The sequence below is a fragment of the Cyprinus carpio genome, chromosome A21, assembly GCF_018340385.1.
Source record: "Cyprinus carpio isolate SPL01 chromosome A21, ASM1834038v1, whole genome shotgun sequence".
Taxonomy (NCBI): Eukaryota; Metazoa; Chordata; class Actinopteri; order Cypriniformes; family Cyprinidae; genus Cyprinus; species Cyprinus carpio.
In genome coordinates this window covers 5,957,409-5,977,477 of record NC_056592.1, presented here as the reverse complement: position 1 = coordinate 5,977,477, position 20,069 = coordinate 5,957,409, and the positions used below count along the sequence as shown (strand labels likewise).

General features: G+C 33.1%; 1 protein-coding gene across 21 annotated transcripts in view; it reads left to right on the top strand.

Moving 5' to 3' along the window:
- Window positions 1-20,069, top strand: part of LOC109089132 (E3 ubiquitin-protein ligase NEDD4-like) — a 71,741-nt gene that overhangs the window by 49,631 nt on the left and 2,041 nt on the right. For 5 of the 21 annotated variants that reach the window (XM_042778727.1, XM_042778726.1, XM_042778712.1 and 2 more), the window contains 19 exons: window positions 417-518; window positions 1,456-1,590; window positions 2,200-2,370; window positions 7,555-7,752; window positions 9,339-9,416; window positions 11,230-11,244; window positions 12,891-12,945; window positions 14,291-14,349; window positions 15,109-15,174; window positions 15,521-15,750; window positions 16,130-16,251; window positions 16,394-16,464; window positions 16,631-16,726; window positions 16,820-16,893; window positions 16,968-17,028; window positions 17,171-17,230; window positions 18,334-18,441; window positions 19,551-19,647; window positions 19,937-20,009. In XM_042778727.1, the coding sequence (XP_042634661.1) occupies window positions 417-518; window positions 1,456-1,590; window positions 2,200-2,370; window positions 7,555-7,752; window positions 9,339-9,416; window positions 11,230-11,244; window positions 12,891-12,945; window positions 14,291-14,349; window positions 15,109-15,174; window positions 15,521-15,750; window positions 16,130-16,251; window positions 16,394-16,464; window positions 16,631-16,726; window positions 16,820-16,893; window positions 16,968-17,028; window positions 17,171-17,230; window positions 18,334-18,441; window positions 19,551-19,647; window positions 19,937-20,009 (1,871 nt within the window). The remainder of the gene's footprint in view (window positions 1-416; window positions 519-1,455; window positions 1,591-2,199; window positions 2,371-7,554; window positions 7,753-9,338; window positions 9,417-11,229; window positions 11,245-12,890; window positions 12,946-14,290; window positions 14,350-15,108; window positions 15,175-15,520; window positions 15,751-16,129; window positions 16,252-16,393; window positions 16,465-16,630; window positions 16,727-16,819; window positions 16,894-16,967; window positions 17,029-17,170; window positions 17,231-18,333; window positions 18,442-19,550; window positions 19,648-19,936; window positions 20,010-20,069) is intronic. The other 16 variants (XM_042778728.1, XM_042778718.1, XM_042778714.1 and 13 more) reach the window with 11 other exon arrangements.

Here is a 20,069-nt window from a genome sequence, read left to right as displayed (position 1 = left end):
AAATGAAAATCCTGTCATGATTTGCTGTCATTTTAAGACAAAAACAAAATGTTGACACTAATCATCCCTTAATTGCAAATTAATGATTCCCCCCCCCCCCACCACAAATATGCACCTGGGTATTTCTTTCACTCTTTCTATCACTCTTTAATCAAATCTCAATGTGTTCTCAATTCTAATCATCTAACAGTGATTTCAAATTAAATACACTCCCTATAGTTCATGTTATCTTGTTACACCGATTTTTTTGGGTTGCTGTATCCTTACGTCACACCGCAGGGCACCTCTCACAAAATCACCTAAAATAACAAGAAACCACCCTAAAATCACTTCCTCATCTACTCGTCATTCCGCTTTCTGGCTGACCCTGTCCTTCCATTTGCCCTCATTTCCGCTCTCCCACTGGCCCAAAACAGGGCGATTGCCTGCCCCATCTAAAAGCAGCTGTTATTGTCCAGCAGAGCTCCCAGACCCGACGAACAAGAGCACAAACGGTCACAGGCGTTGAGGACACCATGGTAATGTCCACGTTGTACATTTGTGCTCTCCTTTGTTTTTGGTACTACTTCTTCTTATTTATTTATTATTTTATGTGTTTATTGAGATGTGGTTAAGTATATTCATTATTATTAATAAAATTATATTTTTATTACTTTTGTTCGTTTAATTTATTTTAATAAATTCATAATTTGTTTTAATTAATTGTATCCATTTTTATTAGGAGTGTTCTTTAAGGATGACACCTCATTTTACTTTTTTATTTTTTATTTTACAACAGTTCTTTAATGTGATATTGATGTAAGATATTGTGAGTTTTATTGTTATTTTCACTTTTAGTAAGATAATTAAGAGAATTAATTATTGTTATTTAAAATTAATGTAATTTAATTTATTATTATGATATTAATTTATATTTATAAATGTATAATTTTTTTTTTTTTTTTTTTTTTTTTTATGAACCATTTAATATTCCATATTTATATTCCACATTCCGTATTTTTTCTCATTATTGGTGGGTATTTTCTCTTTTATTTTATACCAATTTTTGAGTGTAAATTTAGAGATTGTCAGGGATCGGTTTACAAACTAGCATGTCCATCGACACCCTACCTATAAATTCACCCAGACATATTTATCGGATGCATTTAAAAAGTGTCCATAATACTATTAAAACGTCACCTTGTGTGGAGTGTGTTTTGGGCGTTGTGTTGCTTAGGTCTTCTTATGTGTCTGTGAAAATGTGTCTGTGTTCTGGTTTTAAGTGTACAATATTCCCACACTCATCATATTGAATGCCATATCAGGTAACAAGGCTTCCCATACAGATATGACCCTGATATGAAATCTAAACAGATTCATTCATTGTAGCAGAACTGACAGTGATACAGATTTTAATATCACCAAGTCTCTTCTTTGTTTTGTGAATATGCAAACTTTTCGTTTCACTTTGTTCAGTCTCCATCGGCCACCTACGCCTTGACCACACCAGGCCTTCCGCCAGGCTGGGAGGAACGCAGAGACCCCAAGGGACGAACATACTACGTCAACCACAACAACCGTAGCACCACCTGGACGCGGCCCATTCTGCAGGTACAGTGTTCTAGCTTAGCCTAGCTAAAGCTAACGGAGGTTCTTCCATGACTCTTCTCTACGTTCCTTCCTTATTGGCCCATGTTTTTTAACTGCGTCAGTCTCATTTTCTTTCTGTTGTTCTGCCTTTATCTGTTTGCTTCCATGTTCTTGTGTACTTGTCCCGTCACAATGTTTGTTATTTGTTTTGACAATCTTTGTGTGTTTTCTTGATCTATTTATTGCCACTCTGGTTCAGCTTGAATCTATATCTTATATTTCTGGTCCTTGTGGTAGTAAACTCTATATTCTTAATCCTTCGTATGATTCTCTCCATTTCTTTCTTTTTTTTAATAATAGACCATATAAAAAGGCTTATTTAACTGATCTCCAGACTTCCTTAAAATATTCTGTAGTCATTTATAAACCAGACAGACCTTCATGTTCGTCCCCACAATCAAATGAAACCTTACAATTATTGATCAGTTTAATAAGCCTTCATTTTCTACAGTATTGTACACCTGGTCTATTCTGGACCTCTTTTCTGGTCCGACTAGGGTCAGTGTTGGACGGCGTGCTCTTGGATGAGACTGTGTTGTGACTAGCTAGCTCATCCTTTTCTTTGACCAGCAGCACACTGAAGATGGAGCTAGTACCTCAGCTGTGGCAGCAGGGGGCGCTACAGCTGCCGCAACCACCGCTTCCACCCCTTCCTCCTCCAGCGGCCATCTAAGTGAACCACAAGTGCGCAGACCCCGTAGCCTCAGTTCCCCCACCGTCACTCTATCTTCCTCACTAGAGGTGAGAACATCCGCTTTTCCCTCCATTTCATCCACCGACTTCCTTCTTTCCGTTTACTTTGCCCCTCCTACTGATTCCAGTCCATCTATTGAGTCGATTCCAGTCAATCAATTTTCGGGGGAAGTTGTGGCCTAGTGGTTAGAGAGTTTGACTCCTAACCCTAAGGTTGTGGGTTTGAGTCTCGGGCCGGCGATACCACGACTGAGGTGCTTTTGAGCAAGCAGCATAAATGGCTGCCCACTGCTCTGGGTGTGTGTTCACGGTGTGTGTGTGTTTACTGCTGTGTGTGTGCACTTTGGATGGGTTAAATGCAGAGCACAATTTCTGAGTATGGGTCACCATTTAAAGGGATAGTTCACCCAAAATGGAAATTCTGTCATTGTTTACTCACCCTCCACTTGTTCCAAACCTGTATGAGTTTCTTTCTTCGGTTGAACACAAAATACATTTCGAAGAATGCTGGTAAACAAACATACCAGCATTCTTCAAAATGTCTTTTGTGTTCAACAGAAGAAAGAAACTCATACAGGTTTGGAACAACTTAATTATCCTTCTTCTTATGATGACAGAGTTATCCATTTAACTGTTTGGATCATCTCAAACACTCTTGGTTGTTATTAACCAGTATTTTGTTTAATTATTTTGTATTTTTATACAGTGTTTCTGACAAGTGTTCCAGAATTGTTTTCTTTTTTTTAATCTATATTATTTACACTACTACTCAAACGTTTGAGGTCTGTAAAGTTTTTTTTTTTAATTTATTTATTGTTTTTGAAAGAAGTCTCTTATGCTCACCAAGGCTATATTTACAGTATTTACAAAACAGTAATTTTGTAAAGTATTATTACGATTTACAATAACTGTTCTCTATTTTAATATTTTAAAATGTAGTTAATTCCTGTGATACAAAGCTGAATTTTCAGCAGCCATTACTCCAGTCTTCAGTGTCACATGATCCTTCTGAAATCATATATTAACATGATAATAGATATTAGAATTTAGAATCTTATATATATTATAAATATTCTACACATAATATAAAATATTTATAAAATGTTAACATTATAAAGGTCTTCCTCAGTTTAAAGTGTTTGTTGATTAAATGTTAATTTCTTAGGGGGAAAAAAGCAAAAAATATTGTTAATATATGTTAACATTGTTTTTTTTTTTTTGTTGGTTTTTTTATATTTGTATTTGCCATTTTCTGCTTTGTTTGTTTTCCCCTGCAAATTAGTGACAATAGTGCCTGTCTTTGTTTTTGCTCGTAATATTTTTCCTCATATTTTCACTATGTTGACTTAATGTGAGGAATTTTTATTATATGTTATGACACGTAGAGTTCTGAAGAAAAAAAAAAGGTTGCTTCTGGATAAACTTCTGAGGTAATATTTGTTTAAGCCAAGTCTCGACAAATGTTTCCTTCAGTTTGAGTGTCTTTGATTTGAGTCCTTTACATAAATGAGATTCAGTTTATCATTCACGCAGCTGACAAAGCCAGTTTTTCATCACATTTGGTGGTAGACAAGTGTCAATTTTAAGCCGGGTTTCACACCTGTTTTATTTCCATTGCGACAGTGCAGAGTAATATAATCACAATATCCACACACAGTTGGTTGAAATGGGAAATCAGAATCACATTCTATGCACACTGGCTTCTTTTAGCTATGAACAGCTGAGGCAAATGATTATTTGTAGCCCTTGTATTGTGCATGGATCAGTTTTTATATGAAAGTAAGATTTCCAAAAGGCAATTCAGTCAAGAGACCGTTTTGTGACCTGTCTGCTCCAGACCTTTCAATTCAAGTTAATTTAATTTGCTTCGATGCACAGTAAAAGGAAAAAAAACTGGTTATTTCTGTTTTGTGCTGTTATCATTCATCATTTTGTTCTCTTGCAGCTGTCAGCAAACTTGTTTTGTTTTATAAAGTGTTTCTGATAGAAAATGTGTAGGAAAATGTCCAAACAGCCATGAAAATACCAACGGATTTTTGCAATACCCAAAGGGTTCTTTAAATTAATTTTTTAGTATTTCACAGTATGAACAACAAGTAATACATTAATTCTTTTTTTGCTACTTAGTAGTTGGTTTCTGGAACTATGTCAATATACAAATTTTTTTTTTGCACACTATGGCATTATGAAGTCAGGTATTTTTGCTTAATGACTGCTAAAATGTATTTTTGCTTATTTGTCAGACAAGTTCTAGTTTAGTCTCTCATATCACTTCATAGTCACTTTCGTCTCACAAAATGAAATATTTTCAACCATTCAATATTAAAATAGTTTAGTTAGATTTTCGAGCTTAATAATTTATAGGCTAATTTTGTCATACTTTCTGGAGAAAAAAATTTAAATAAAATAACAATAATAATTTATTTAAATGAAATTATTTTTTCAATGAAATGATAGGTTGACATTTTTCCACAGCCCATTTTGTTATATTTTTCACATGGGTTTTGAAAATCTTTTTGTTTTTATTCAAATAGGGGTGCACATAATGTATATATTGTCAGACTGTAAATTTAGCATTTTTTTTATATATATATAAATTGTGTAAATTTATTCATGCCCTCTAAGATAAGATGAAACTTTGACTATACAAAAAAAAAAAAAAAATAAAAATTTTAATGTACTTAATTTTAATCATCCTACAGATTTTCAGAAGTTTTAGTTCTTATTTGTGATGTTGAAATCTTCTCAGAGTTGAATTGAGCAGCTGTTGTTTGTATGAAGTTTTAATATGCTCATCAACATTTATGTGTGCATGGAGGGAACAGGGCTTCTACCCCCGCTTTGTACATTCGTATCAGTTGACGCTACCTAAAACTTAGGTTGGGGCAGCTGTCCGTTTGCTTATCGTGAAACGCGCCAAAGTGTCACCATTGCCAAAAAGTAGTTTAACCTTTCAAACAGCCATGACTTCATATTTTCCTTCTGTTCTCTTGCTCTAAATCCATGTCTGATCTTTAACATACTTCTTATTTTGATTTTATAGTATATTGTTCTGAAATATATCCATATATACCTACTAAACTTTCCCAAAACATGCTTTTGGTTAATGTTATGAAATGATTTAATTTTATTTTATACATTTTATATACTATATTACAATAATATTTTTATATTGTTATTTATTTGTAATGCTTTAGACTTGTGTACGTACTGTTTTTACTGTTTGTTTTTATAAATGTATTGCTAATTATTTCCAGTGGTAATTGACAACAGGCCACATATGGTGTTTATAAATCTCAAATTGTAATTTAATCCAGAATATTCCTTTGAAAATGGCAAACAATTTCATCTGCGATGGTGGGCCTCAGCCAGAGCTAATGGCCTCCGCTGTGAAGAATGACTTTGCTAATGGAATAAACAATAGCTCTTGTGGCTAATCTGCAGATGTTGGGAAATAAATGACTTGTGTTCTCTCTCATAGCAATTTTTGCTAATTACAGTCCCACACGTTCATGTAAAAAACCTGGTAGCTAACAAAAAATGCATGGGACTGCCTGGTGTGATATTGATTAAAATCCCTCTTCTGTCCCTCTTGATTCCTTCTGTCATAGCTTGATATTTTAAACAGAACTATGGCTTCAGTGCATCTCTTAACCAAAGCATCTCTGGCCTCTTGAAACATGAAACTTTTTGCTGATAGTGTTACAGAAAGGCGCTTTTATGAGGTTGCTTTGCAGGAAGAACAAATGAAAGGTATCTTGTATTTGATCTTAATACAGGGAAAACAGTTCTTGACGAGTGCTTGCATAAGAAGAGGGTTTTCTCTCAGTTATGCATTTGATATTGCATCGTACAGCTTGATATATAGTGACAGATCCTCATATTACCAACATACAATCTGTTGTTTTGATTTTCTTATACTACCGTGTTAGGATTAGCTGCACTCAAATAGTTTGAATATTTAAAATTAATATTTTATATATTATAATATGATTTATGATGCTGTAGATAAGTGATTTTGGATTTTATTTTTTATATAATATATCTTTTTTTTTACATATGTATGTATTATTTATAATAAAGTTCCTATATTTGTTGTTAATATAATATTTAATATATTATAATATTATTTCTAATGCTGTAGACTTGTGGTTTTGCATTTGTTTATAATATAATGTATATATTAATTTTAAGAATATTCCTCTATTCTTTACGATAATAGAATAATTTAGATATTATAACATTATTTATGATGTTGTAGACTTTGTTTTGCTTTTACAAATTAATAGAATATTCTTAAATTTCTTAAGGAAAAGTTTGTAAAACAAGAAATATTATATCTAAAATTATTCACAAAAGTTTGAGTGTTAGGTTAGGAGCTGGATTAGTTGCTGTTCTGTGTCAAATTTAAGAGCTGATTCTTTGTAGTTTGTGTTCTGTGTTATTAGCACTCTGGGAACACAGTCCTATTCCTTGTTCTCATCTTATTTCTTTTGTTGGTTTAGCTTTCTGAAGGAAAGAATGCTTAGAATTCCTTCATCAAATGATCAATTATGACTAATCACACGGCAGGTGCTACATTTGCATCTGAAGATCTTCGTATCTTATCACGAAGGTTTAAAAGTTTACATAAAGAAATACTGGGTTGTATTTATAAATGATCAGGGTTGCACAGGGCCATGTGAATTTTAATTAAATTGTTGAAAGGGAAGCATTTGTTTTTGGAAAAAAAAGAGAGCACGAGAGATGGGCAGAGGTGAAATGGAGTTGAAATCCTCCAGAGTTGTGCGCTAATTAAAATTTTTAACAGGATTAAATAACAGCATGCCACCTCATTAACACGTACAGTACTGCATTTTCCAAATCTTTTAAATTTTTTTGACATGTCACATTCGTAAAAGTCTTTCCTTACACTTAATATCCAGCGATATCATTGACTTGATTGCACAGATACTACTTAAACTGAACTGAGCTGGATGATGACATCACTGAATTCAATGATGAACTGCCTTTAACTGAAAATTGAGTGTTTACTATTGTCATTTTGCATTATTGACTCTATTTAATACTGTAAAGTGCTTTAACACAATCTGTATTGTTAAAAGCACTATATAAATAAAGGTGACTTGACTTTCCCACACAAAATTTAAATTAATTACAAGAGCTGTAAAACTAAATAACAGAGTCCGACAAACAGGGAAATAATTAACATTAGCTCTGTTTCTTTTGCAGGGAGCTAATAATGCCCAGATACGGCGAGCCGTAAAAGACACAGTTTCCAACCCTCAGTCCCCGCAGCCGTCTCCCTACAGTTCACCCAAATCCCAACATAAAGCCAACCAGAGCTTCCTGCCCCCTGGATGGGAAATGAGAATTGCACCCAATGGACGGCCATTCTTCATCGACCACAACAGCAGAACCACCACATGGGTAAGACAAACACTCACGAAATCTCTTCCAAACCTAGTGAAGTTCATGATAAGGCCAATCCCAGAATGCTTTGTAATGACCTCTGAGGAAAAAATGCAAGATGGCCATAAGTGAAAAGATGAAATGTTCACTATAAATTATTTATATATAGTTTCACCTCATTGGTAGACTCTGTTGTAATCAGAGTTATAAGTGTTATAATATATATTAGTTGTAAGTGTACTATGTTTCGAAATGCTGGAGAGCAGCACTGCTTTAGGTTTCATGTCTGCAGTTCCATTTGCTGACATAACTATGGTTTATATGCAGCTGTGATCACTGCTAATATCTATTTTTATCTCATCACTAAGCGTTTGTTTACTACGATACAAATACTGTCAGCAGTTTGACCTGGAGCTTGACTGGTCAGCTTTTTCTCACAACAGTCAGACAGTATCCACATGCACTGTCTGTTCTCAGCTGCAGAGTTTTCAGAGAACTGTTATTTTATTTTATTTTATTTTTATTTTATTTTATTTATTTTATTTTATTTTATTTTATTTTATTTTATTTTATTTTATTTTTATTTTTATTGTATTTTATTTTATTTTATTTTTATTTTTTTAATTTATTTTATTGAATAATGAATATTATATTTTATATTATATTATTCTTAATATTACATGAATATATGAATATATATAATATATATATATAATATAATAAATATATATATAACACACACACACACACACACACACACACAACATATATTTATATATATATATATACACACACACACACACACACACACACACACACACACACACACACAGAGAAAAATATTTCTGAACATTAACAAAAACTATAATAGTATATCTGTTTGTATTGTCTCCAAGACAAACTTCGAATTTATTAAAATAATAAAAATAATCAATAATAATAATACATTTAGTGGTTGCCATTTTCTCAAATGTTTAACGGTTAGATCTGGTATTTTAAATGTTGTTCTTTTGCCTACGTTGTGTGAAAGGTATTTGGCAGAAAAAAAAGACTTTAACAGATACGCACACACCAACACACACAGTCTTGCTCACAATTGCACACTTCAGTGCCCCATAGCTGGAGGGAGGCCCCGGTTATGCAGACGTGATGCGCTCCGAATCAATGTGCCACCTGGTGTCTGACAGAGGAACTGCAGCTTCTCTCCAGTGCCCTAATTTCTCCCAGCGCAGACTCACCTTTGTCTATTTCTCTGTCAAATGTATTGCATCCTCTTTGGAGGGTCTGTAATTGGAAAGGTTTAAAATTAAAATAAATAGATTTTCTCTTCTTTGCACGATTGCATATAATGGTTTACAAAGTATGTCTTTATTAAATCCTGCTTGTGGTTTTAAAATGTCCACAGAGAAGATTACACTGTGTGTAATTACTGTATAATCTCCTCATGAGACGTAAAGAAACACAATCATTCCAGTATTACTAACTTATTGTCTGAAGAACTGCATTTTGGCAGCAGACAGCAAATGCAATTTACTGCTAAATGAGGATTAAACCTTCTGGGAAAATCTGAGCATGTGTCAACCTCTCTCTCTTTCTCTTTTCAGGAAGATCCTCGCTTGAAGTATCCCGTTCACCTGAGGACAAAAGCATCCCTGGACCCTGGCGACCTCGGCCCACTTCCTGTGAGTATAAAGAGAGTGGCGTTGAAGCTCTTTCAGCAGCCTTGTGTGACATGTGTCCTTGGGTTTTGACACAGTGATGCAGAATCATGAAAGCAACAGCAATATCATACGAGAATCGCGAAACTAATTCAATCTGCAAAGCAAAAAATAGGATTAAGTCTGACAATTGAATGGGAAAACCGTAACTAATGACACGACAGCAGGAATTTGGCTGTGGTGTTTTGTGGATATTTTGTTGATGAACTACGTTCTCAAACTGTTTTGTAAAAGAACAATGCTACAAAAACTTGACAGTGGATTAGCTCATCTGAGATCCTTTTCTTTTTTTTTTTTTTTTTTTTTTTTTTTTTGTTATATACCTATAATGAAATTTGCCCAAGAACAATACTGAAATCTAATCCAAAATGAACACTTGATAAGCGCCAAAATTGACTTTTGGCTAGTAAATGCAATGCTCGCTGGTTTGCCAGTAACTTTATAAGGATATGCAACATAATACAATTTACAGTAACAGCAATTTAAAGGATTGTATTTAGATATAAAAGGGTTTGCTAAAGAAAAGCTGTTGTGGCTTGTGTAGCAAAGTTTATCTGTGTTTTTTTCCCTACAGAACTCCATGTGGCAATACGTGAACTGTTACTCACATTAAGCCAATATAAATGCAAATAGGAGAAACAAAATTGCGTTTTGTATTGTCACCTCATTTCACTTCAGAGACTGACTTATCACAAGAACCTCACAAATGTGCAACAATGTTCTAAATATTCCCATAAATCCTCTAAATAATTAATAATCATGTTTATATATAGACAAGATATGTTTTTAAGTAATATTTATATTTATGAGCAGTAAATAAAAAAATAAATCAAATTAAAATTCATTTTTGAACCCAAGGCATAATGCATATTTGTTATATTATATTTGTTTGAGAACAGTTTGTTTTTTGTATCATCTTTTAGCAAGAGATGCAATATCTGTCTCACATGATGAGATTGTGAGGAAACTCAGTTAAAAAAAAAATAATGAAAAAATTCCCACCTAGGAGAGATACTTAAATGCCGGTGTTTGGTAATCACACCTTCTCTTCTCAGGTTTTCAGTGGAAATACGTGCCAGCAAACAGGGACTAATCGAATAAACATCTATTTTCATGCTTGTTTTCATGTAACGTTGAAAACACCATACACATGCAAGTAAATTAAAAGTACATTGATATATGCAAATATATCCATTTCTGTGACCTCAAAACAATAATTTTTTTTTATTACACACTCTTATATCAAATGTCTAAGAATATACCTTTTCTCCTTTGTCAGCTAGTACATTCCAGTATTATATTAGTATTATTTATCTACTATTATAGTATGTATTGCTATTTTTAATTGCATTTATTTTTAGATTTTCAGTTTTTATTTTAATTAAAATTTTAGTAATTGTTAAGTGCATTTGTCATTTTATTAGTTTTTATTTAATATTTCCATTTACCTTTAATTGTTTTTAAATTTTTAGTAATTTTAGAACTTTGCCAAAGCAACATCACTAATTTTTCTTTCAGTTTATAATATAATACTTATAATTTATTTTATTTGATCTTATCTTTAGTTAAATTGATATTAGTAGTTTTAATTAACAGTAACTACTGTACATGCACACATTTTGTATGATTTTTCTTCTTTTTAAAAACTGTTTATAAATGATTCCCACTGCATTACTGTAGTTCTGTCTCACAAGCTGGTGGTGTGTGTGTGTGTGATTTCTCTTTTGGTGGCATGGGGGAACATGGTGCGCACTGCGCTCGATGCTGTCTGTGACAGAATCTTCCAGAGGAGGTCGGTCCTCTCTCTGCCTGCGTGTTTACCTGCCTGCCCACCAGCCTGTCCGCCCTCTCCAGCTTTCTTATCATTGCTGGCATGGATGACTGTCCCTCTTTTTCCCTGTTTTACTCCTGCTTTCACTTTTTTTTTCAGTCTTTGTCAGTTTTTTTTTTTTTTTTTTTCTTTCTTGTTCTGATTTCCTTTTTTTGGTAAGTTTTTTTTTTTCTTTTTTTTCCCAGTGCTTTAAGCTCTTATTTTATTTTTTTTATTTATTTTATTTTATTTTATTTTATTTATATTTTATTTTATTATTTATTTTATTTGATTATTTATTTGTTTATTTATTTTATTTGATTATTTATTTGTGCTTTTATTTTATATTTTATTTTATTTTATTTTTTATTTATTTTATTTTATTTTATTTTATTTTATTTGATTTGATTTGATTTGATTTGATTTGATTTGATTTGATTTTATTTTATTTTATTTTTTTATTTTATTTTATTTTATTTTATTTATTTATTTATTTATTTATTTATTTGATTTGATTTGATTTGATTTGATTTGATTTTATTTGATTTGATTTGATTTGATTTATTTATTTATTTGATTTGATTTGATTTGATTTGATTGATTTGATTTTTTTATTTGATTTTATTTTAGTTTTATTTTTTATTTATTTTATTTATTTTATTTGATTTATTTTATTTTTATTTGTTTATTTTATTTTATTTTTATTATAGTTTAGTTTATTTTATTTTAGTTTAGTTTAGTTTAGTTTAGTAAATGCATAAACGGCAAGAAAAGTCACATTTTTCTGCCTAACACATGGATTTTCAACAAAATATAGGGTATTGGGTTGTGACCCACCAAGAATTACACAGACTCTAGAATTTACACTAGCATATATAATTACTTTACAATTACAAAACTCTTGGTAGGTGTGTGTTTTAAAATATACACATCACTGCGACCCTAAGCTGGATTTTTACTTTCAGAACCCATCTATTGAGCTCTGTTTGTCATGTCTGTCACCATCTTTCTCTCTATTTCTCCCTGCATGTATCTCATATCTGGTTATGTTGATTATCCTTTCTTCATCCGTCATCCTTCCTCTTCTCTGCACAGTGTGCATCATGTGCTTCATTCAATGCCAGTTTTGATTGATGCCCGTTCAGCACGTGATCGCTTGTCTTCAGTGCTGGCTCACAGTCTCTCAGTCGTAAACGGGGGTCTTGTCCCCTCTCAGGATCCCGTGTGTGGGTCATCAAACAGCTTCCCTTGATGTCGTGGGTTATGATTTGTTGGCCTGTTTGGATGTGTATCCCTGGCTGTGATTTTTGTCAGGCCTGGCAGTTTCTTGTAATGTTGGTATCGACGTGGGTTTGCAGCTCTCGGGGGTCTCCGCTCTCAAAAGAGGGGCAGTATGTGAATGCGTGTGTGTGTTTGTCTGAGTGAGAGTGAATAAATGAGGTCTCTTCTGCATGCAAGTGGAAGCTCTCTCACACTGAACCGAGGAATCGTCATATCTTTCTGTTCCTTCCTCCCGTCACATTATCTGTTTCAGTTGTTGTGTTGATGTATCAGTGGTGTATCAGGTCTGCTGGTTTCGTCAGATCTTAATGTCTCGCTTTTTCTCTTTTCTCTCTGAATCTCCGCAGCCTGGGTGGGAGGAACGAGTGCACGCAGACGGAAGAACCTTTTACATCGACCATAGTAAGGACACTCATTTATTGACCGAATAAGCAGACACATTTGAGTGAAAAATTTAAACCTTAAGCTAACATGTTAATTTAAAGGCATGTTTATCCAAAAATGAAAAGTGACATTTACTCAACTGACATCATTTCAAGTTGTTCCAAACCTGCATGAATTTCTTTCTTCTGTTGAACACAAAAGAAGATATTTTGAAGAATGTGGTTAAATGAACAGTTGCTGGTCCCCGTTGACTTCCATAGTATGGGGAAAAAACACTATGGATGTCAATGGGGACCATCAACTGTTGTTTACCAACATTCTTTAAAATATCTTCTTTTGTGTTCAACAGATGAAAGAATTTCATACAGGTTTCATTTTTGGGTGAACTATCACTTTAAGTTATTAAAAAATATTATATTTAACACATGCACTAATATTTATAGTCTAAAATTACTTTTAATTTTCCTTTCCAAAGTATTCTAAATATTTTATACTTTTGGCAGCAATTAATTTTAGCAGAGAATTAAAATACTATATATATATATATATATAGATATATATATATATATATATATATATATCTATATACATATATACGACATATATACCCACATTAATTTTGCAATAAAGTTTTATACATCACTTAAAATAACGAAATATATTTAAAATATAAAGTTTTATACATCACTTAAAATAACGAAATATATAAATATATAGCAATAGTTTTTAACACACACCTGTTTTTAATTTAAAATGTCTTTATACATCACTTAAAATAAAGGCGCAAATATATTTATCAATAAGAGTACTGTAATACTGGGTAAAAAAAAATAGTGGGCAGATGTTATTATTCAATTTTGGAGTTTGAAACAATTTTATGCTGCTTTAAAATTTGGCAGATGTGGTCTGTTTTACACAAACAATAATGCAGGGTCCATTCACAGATATGCTCTCAAGTTCCTATTTGTTGTTTTGTCTGAGTAACTTTATTCTGTGCTGTGTGATCAATATCTATTTAGATGTTTATAGTAATACAAGTTGTGAGATCAATTTACTTATGCATCATTAAACTCGGACATGCCCTCGGTGTCCATCACAACACAGGTGTGATCAAACACTGCTGAGTCTGCTGCCGTGGTCGATATACACCTGTTTTGTTTGTCAGCTCCACACATTCACAAATGACCTTGAGTGTTTGTCAGGTCCAGTGGTGTGTGCACTGATTATGTTGAACCACCACATTGAAGGTTTGTTAAATGAACAATTTTTTTTAAAAAAGGGCAGCTAGTTTCCTGTCAATTTACTCTGTACCAAAGAGCAATGAAAAACATGAGTTTTATAAAATTCCTCTTCTCTTCCTCAGACACCAAAAAAACGCAGTGGGAAGACCCTCGCCTTCAGAGTCCTGCCATAACTGGACCTGTGAGTGTACTTTTATTCTCTGTCACAATCTTTCTATTATTCAGTCTCTGTTCTACCTGTGAGTGTACTTTTATTCTCTGTTAGATATATATATATAGATATTAATATATATATATATATATATATATATATATATTTATATATCTATATATATATATATATATATATACTATATATATATCTCTGTTCTCCTATAACACTTGCGGCTTTTTGTTATGAAATAATAAAAAAAAAATGATTGAGAATACAAGGAGATCTGTCAGGATTAGGATTTTTAATGGCAAATTTTTAGTTATCATTGTTTTACTATTAGTATTATTATTAATAGTAATAATAAATAATTCAAATTTTTCACAATGCATTACAATTAAAAATTTTATAGATTTGTTTTTTAACTTTTTAAATTAGAACATAAAATTACTTGTTTTCACAGTAGATTAAAATAAAAAAAGCTCTCACAATGCAAAATAGAGGCCTTTTTTATGGTTTATTCATTTAAAAAAAATACATATATTTATATATGTATGAATGTGTGTGTGTGTGTGTATATGTATGTATGTATGTATGTATATACTGTGTGTATATATATATATATATATATATATGTGTATGTGTGTGTTGTTGTGTTCTTGTATGTACTGTGTATATATATATATAATATGTGTATGTGTTGTTGTTTTGTCCATTGGTACAAGTCTCCCCACTGATTGGGTTTTAGTTTTATTGTATTCAGTTGTTTATTTATTTGTCTTCTCTTAGGCGGTGCCATATTCCAGAGAATTCAAGCAGAAGTATGACTACTTCAGAAAGAAATTAAAGAAGCCGGTAAGAAACGAAGCGTCTTCAGAGACATTACAGTGAGCTCTTTCCTGTCACATACTGTATTCCTAGACACTCTAATTTATTCAGTATCAAATCCTTGAGGAGTGAAGAGCGCTCTTTTTTTTTTTTTTCTATTGGGTGTTAAATTATTCTTCCCATGACAGAAATGCATTCGTTTACAGTGCTGTGATTGTTTTAAACCTTCATATTAAGTTGAAATGTTAGTTTGATGCTCAAAGCTGTTAGCTAACCTAACCTAAGCTTCAGGTTATTATTTTATGATTTTAATCATCCAAATATAATTCCAGAATGCATCTGTATGTTACTTGAATCTCTCTCTCCCTCACAGGCAGATATTCCGAACCGTTTTGAGATGAAGCTGCACAGGAATAACATCTTGGAGGAGTCGTACAGACGAATCATGTCCCTGAAGAAACCCGACAGTCTGAAGGCCCGTCTCTGGATCGAGTTTGAATCGGAGAAAGGCCTGGACTATGGGGGCGTGGCCAGAGAATGGTTTTTCCTGCTCTCCAAGGAGATGTTTAACCCTTATTATGGGCTGTTTGAGTACTCGGCCACGTAAGTATCCATGTGTTTGTGCATTAGTTTTGTTTTTGTAGTTTGAACTACTTTAACAGATTTGCTCAAACTGAAACGTAATCCTGAACCGCCCACCTCCACTTCTCGCCTCTTATCCATATCCCCTTATAGTGTGCATTAGCTGTGAGCAGCCATCTCTATTTTTTGCTTATTTATTGCCTCACATATTTTTATTTTATTTTATAATCTGTTTATTATCTGGCTATTATCTGTATTGTTGTTCTGAAAGAAAGAGAAGGAAAGAAGGAAAGAAAAAGTGTTTACTGTGTTACAGAGCTGGTCTGTTATCTTGTTATCTCCCCCACTGACACTCATTAGACACTCATTCATTTAACATCTCCCTTCTGTCTGTCTGCAGAGATAACTACACTCTTCAGATCAATTCAAACTCTGGTCTCTGTAATGAGGATCACCTCTCATACTTCAAGTTCATCGGTCGGGTGGCTGGCATGGCTGTTTATCACGGAAAGCTGTTAGACGGTAAAAAAACCTGTTATTTAAGAGCTGACCAGAAGCTTTTTCATGTGACACTTTCTCTATTTTATAGGTCATAATTTTTTTTTGAGGTTTGACTTGTAGTTGCTTTCTCCTGTGTAGAAATGCATTCTTGTTTGTTTTGCAGGTTTCTTCATCAGACCATTCTATAAAATGATGCTGGGCAAACAGATCACACTGAATGATATGGAGTCAGTGGTGCGTTAACACACACACACCAATTTTAAGATATAACTCAGAAACCTCTCAAAACAGAATTCTCATTGAAATCTGTCGTTTAAAGGCATTGATTTGAAGTTAGTGTGACATGTATACTTTTCTCATTTTTCCTCATTTCTGTTTTACATTTATGTACACCATGTAGGACAGTGAATACTACAACTCTCTCAAGTGGATTCTGGAAAACGACCCCACAGAACTGGACTTGCGGTTCTGCATTGATGAGGACAACTTTGGACAGGTAACACAATTATGTGTCTAAATGTATGTTTTTGTTGAAGTGTAAGTCATTTTAAATGAGAAAATGTAATTGTAAAATGTTTTATATTTATAGACATATCAGGTGGATTTAAAGCCAAGCGGATCAGACATGGTTATAACCAATGACAACAAAAAAGAATACATAGAGTGAGTTGCTCTCTTGCTCTATTCGTAAATTACTGCATATGACATCTTATCCTAACAAATCTCTTTTTGCACAGCCTGGTGATTCAGTGGCGGTTTGTGAACCGGGTCCAGAAACAGATGAACGCCTTTTTGGAGGTACATGATCAAAAAGTTCTCTGTAGTTCCAGCTATTGCCACTAGGTGGTAGCAGAAGTTAGAAAACCCCTTATAGTTACATGCCAAACATGCAATATTGACATGCAATGGTTTAATCATGTTTCACATATCTGTTTCACAGGGTTTCACTGAACTCATTGCCATTGACTTGATAAAGATTTTTGATGAAAACGAACTGGAGGTAACAACTTACCACATACCACCATAATCATCCATGTCCAAGACTTTCAAAGAATTATAATTTTTCTTTTTTTAAAAAAGCCTGTATTTTGTTGAATGAATTGGCTCTTCTCATATGAGCACAGAGCAATGCATTTCTGTTCAGGTTGTTTGCATAGTGGGAGAAAGTTTGAGAAGAGTGTATTTTGTTTATTGAATTGGCTCTTCTCACGTGAGCACACACAGTGAGTTTATAAAACATGTGGGGTACAATGTCACGTCACTTTCACTTTCACTCACTTATATACTATACACCATATTATACAGTAGTACACACACACACACACACACAAACTCAAACAACTGTTAAAAAGTTAAGGGTCAGTAGGATTTTTTTATTATTTTAATTATTTTATTAAGCAAGGACACTCAAAAGTGTCACTAAAGACATTTAAAATGTTATAAAACAATTAAAATGTATTATTAAAAAGTATTTTGTTGTGTATTACAACATTGTTTTTTTAAGTATTGATTTTTTTAATTATTTTTTTTTTTAGTGAATTTTTTTTGTGTTAGAATTGTTTCTGGAGGATTGTTTTATGGTGAAGACTGGAGTAAAAATTATAAAATTATATTTTTGGAGGATCATGTGATACTGAAGACTGGAGTAAAAATTATAAAATTATATTTAAATTTTCACAATATTACTATTAATATTATATATAAACATATATATTATATATATATGTATAATATATTATATATATTACTGTATAATTTTATTTTTTTTTCTGTGTTTCTGATCAAATAAATACAGACTTGATGAGCAGAAGAGACTTAAAAAAAACATCCAAACTTTTGAATGGCAGTGTATATTACGCAATCATATTTTTATAATATACCTTAACTTAATTATTTGTAATAAAATTTTACAATATTATTATCTTTATTTTTTTATCAAAAAGACACCCTTGATGAGCATTACATGTAAGAGATGTCTTTTAAAAACATTAAAACATCTTACTGACCCTAAACGTGTGTGTATATATATATAAAATGCTTTCTGAAATGCAGTAGTTGATTTTGGTCTGTGTGTGTTTAATGTGCTGTATTCTCTGCCTCCAGCTGCTGATGTGTGGTCTGGGTGACGTGGATGTCAATGACTGGCGGCAGCACACCATCTATAAGAATGGCTACTGTCCTAATCACCCTGTGATCCAGTGGTTCTGGAAGGTATGGAGAAGCATTTAGCCTGTGTGTTTTGTGTGCAAAAAGTTTGGGGACACCTACTCATCAGAAGTCAACTGAACTGTGAAATAATACAAATGTAGTTCTTATGCTTGATATTAACTTCACATTTGCATCCTTGGATGATCTCCTCAAACTAATTTATTTTATAAAAAAATTTAGTTTTGCAAATAAATGTATATTTAGTCATGAATGCATATTCAACCTTTATATCGAAAGATTTTAAAGATCATGAGAAACCAATTGAGTCAAGTGTGTCCAAACTTTTGTATGCATGAGTGTGTCTGACCCCAGGCCAAGTGCACTGCGGGCAGTTCCCGATCAAAGTCCGTTTGATGTGAGGCTCATCGAGTGTTTACTCTGATGAAAGAGTCACAGAGCGCATTATGAACTTCTTATCAGCAGTCTGGAGCCAGTCTTGCTCTTTCTACACATACACACACACACACACATGCATACAGATTTACTCTCCAATGCATATATGCAGCAAATGTGTTATATTTGAAACTTGATTTCAAGTATGTCTTCTAAATCTGTCAGATCAGAGCTGCACATCCAAGGATGTTTGTAACATCTAGAGACCTATTCGTATTTATTTCAAGATGGGGTTTTTTTTAGCCCCCACAGAATGGTGTAGTTATGGCATCTGCTAACAAGGTCTTACTGGCCAAACTTTGACCCCTGGCTCCAACACGTCGAGCCACAGCCCAGCCACATCCTCTTCCCTCCTCTCATCCCCATAAATTCATGTGTTTTCACAACTATTTCTGTGAATAAAAATATGGGAAAAAAGCCAAACACTAAAAAAAGTCATACAGAATTCAACATAATTTTGAATACATTTAGATATAGAATATGAATATTTTTTAACAATCAAGCAACCATATCCTAAAGCAGTCAACTTGCACATTAAGTGGAGTTTTTCAACTGATGCTTATTTGAATGGAATTCTATCTAAGGGTATTTAGTTTAAGAGAAAAACTAGCTTTGTTCCCTTACATGGTTGTTTTGAGAATGCATATGTTTCCTTTATTTCTAGTATAAACAGATGAAAGTTATTGGTATTAACTATGTCTCTCTCCATCTCTGCTCAGGCCGTGTTGTTAATGGATGCTGAAAAGCGGATCAGACTTTTGCAGTTTGTCACTGGAACATCCAGAGTGCCAATGAACGGCTTTGCTGAACTCTACGGTAAATAATGCTCTACTGTGCCACATATAGTATAATATAATATAAATATTATACAATATAATACAATACATTTGATGTGTTTGTGCTTTTGTTATTTTGTGTATGTTTTTATGTTTTTAAGAATGTGTATGTGGTTTTGGTGTAGTTTTGTTATTTTTTTTCTCTTGACGATTTAGCGTGTTTGTAGCGGCTTCCTCTGTTTACAGATCTTAGCGTTTCCCTTTGAGACTTGTATAATGAATTGGCTCCGTTCCTAATTGGTCTTTTACGAGTCACGTGATCTTTGCAGGTTCCAATGGGCCGCAGTTGTTTACTATCGAGCAGTGGGGGACACCTGACAAACTCCCTCGTGCTCACACCTGGTAAGACCTAGAGGGATTTGACCATTTATTTACTCAAACACATCTATATATGTTCTCTTC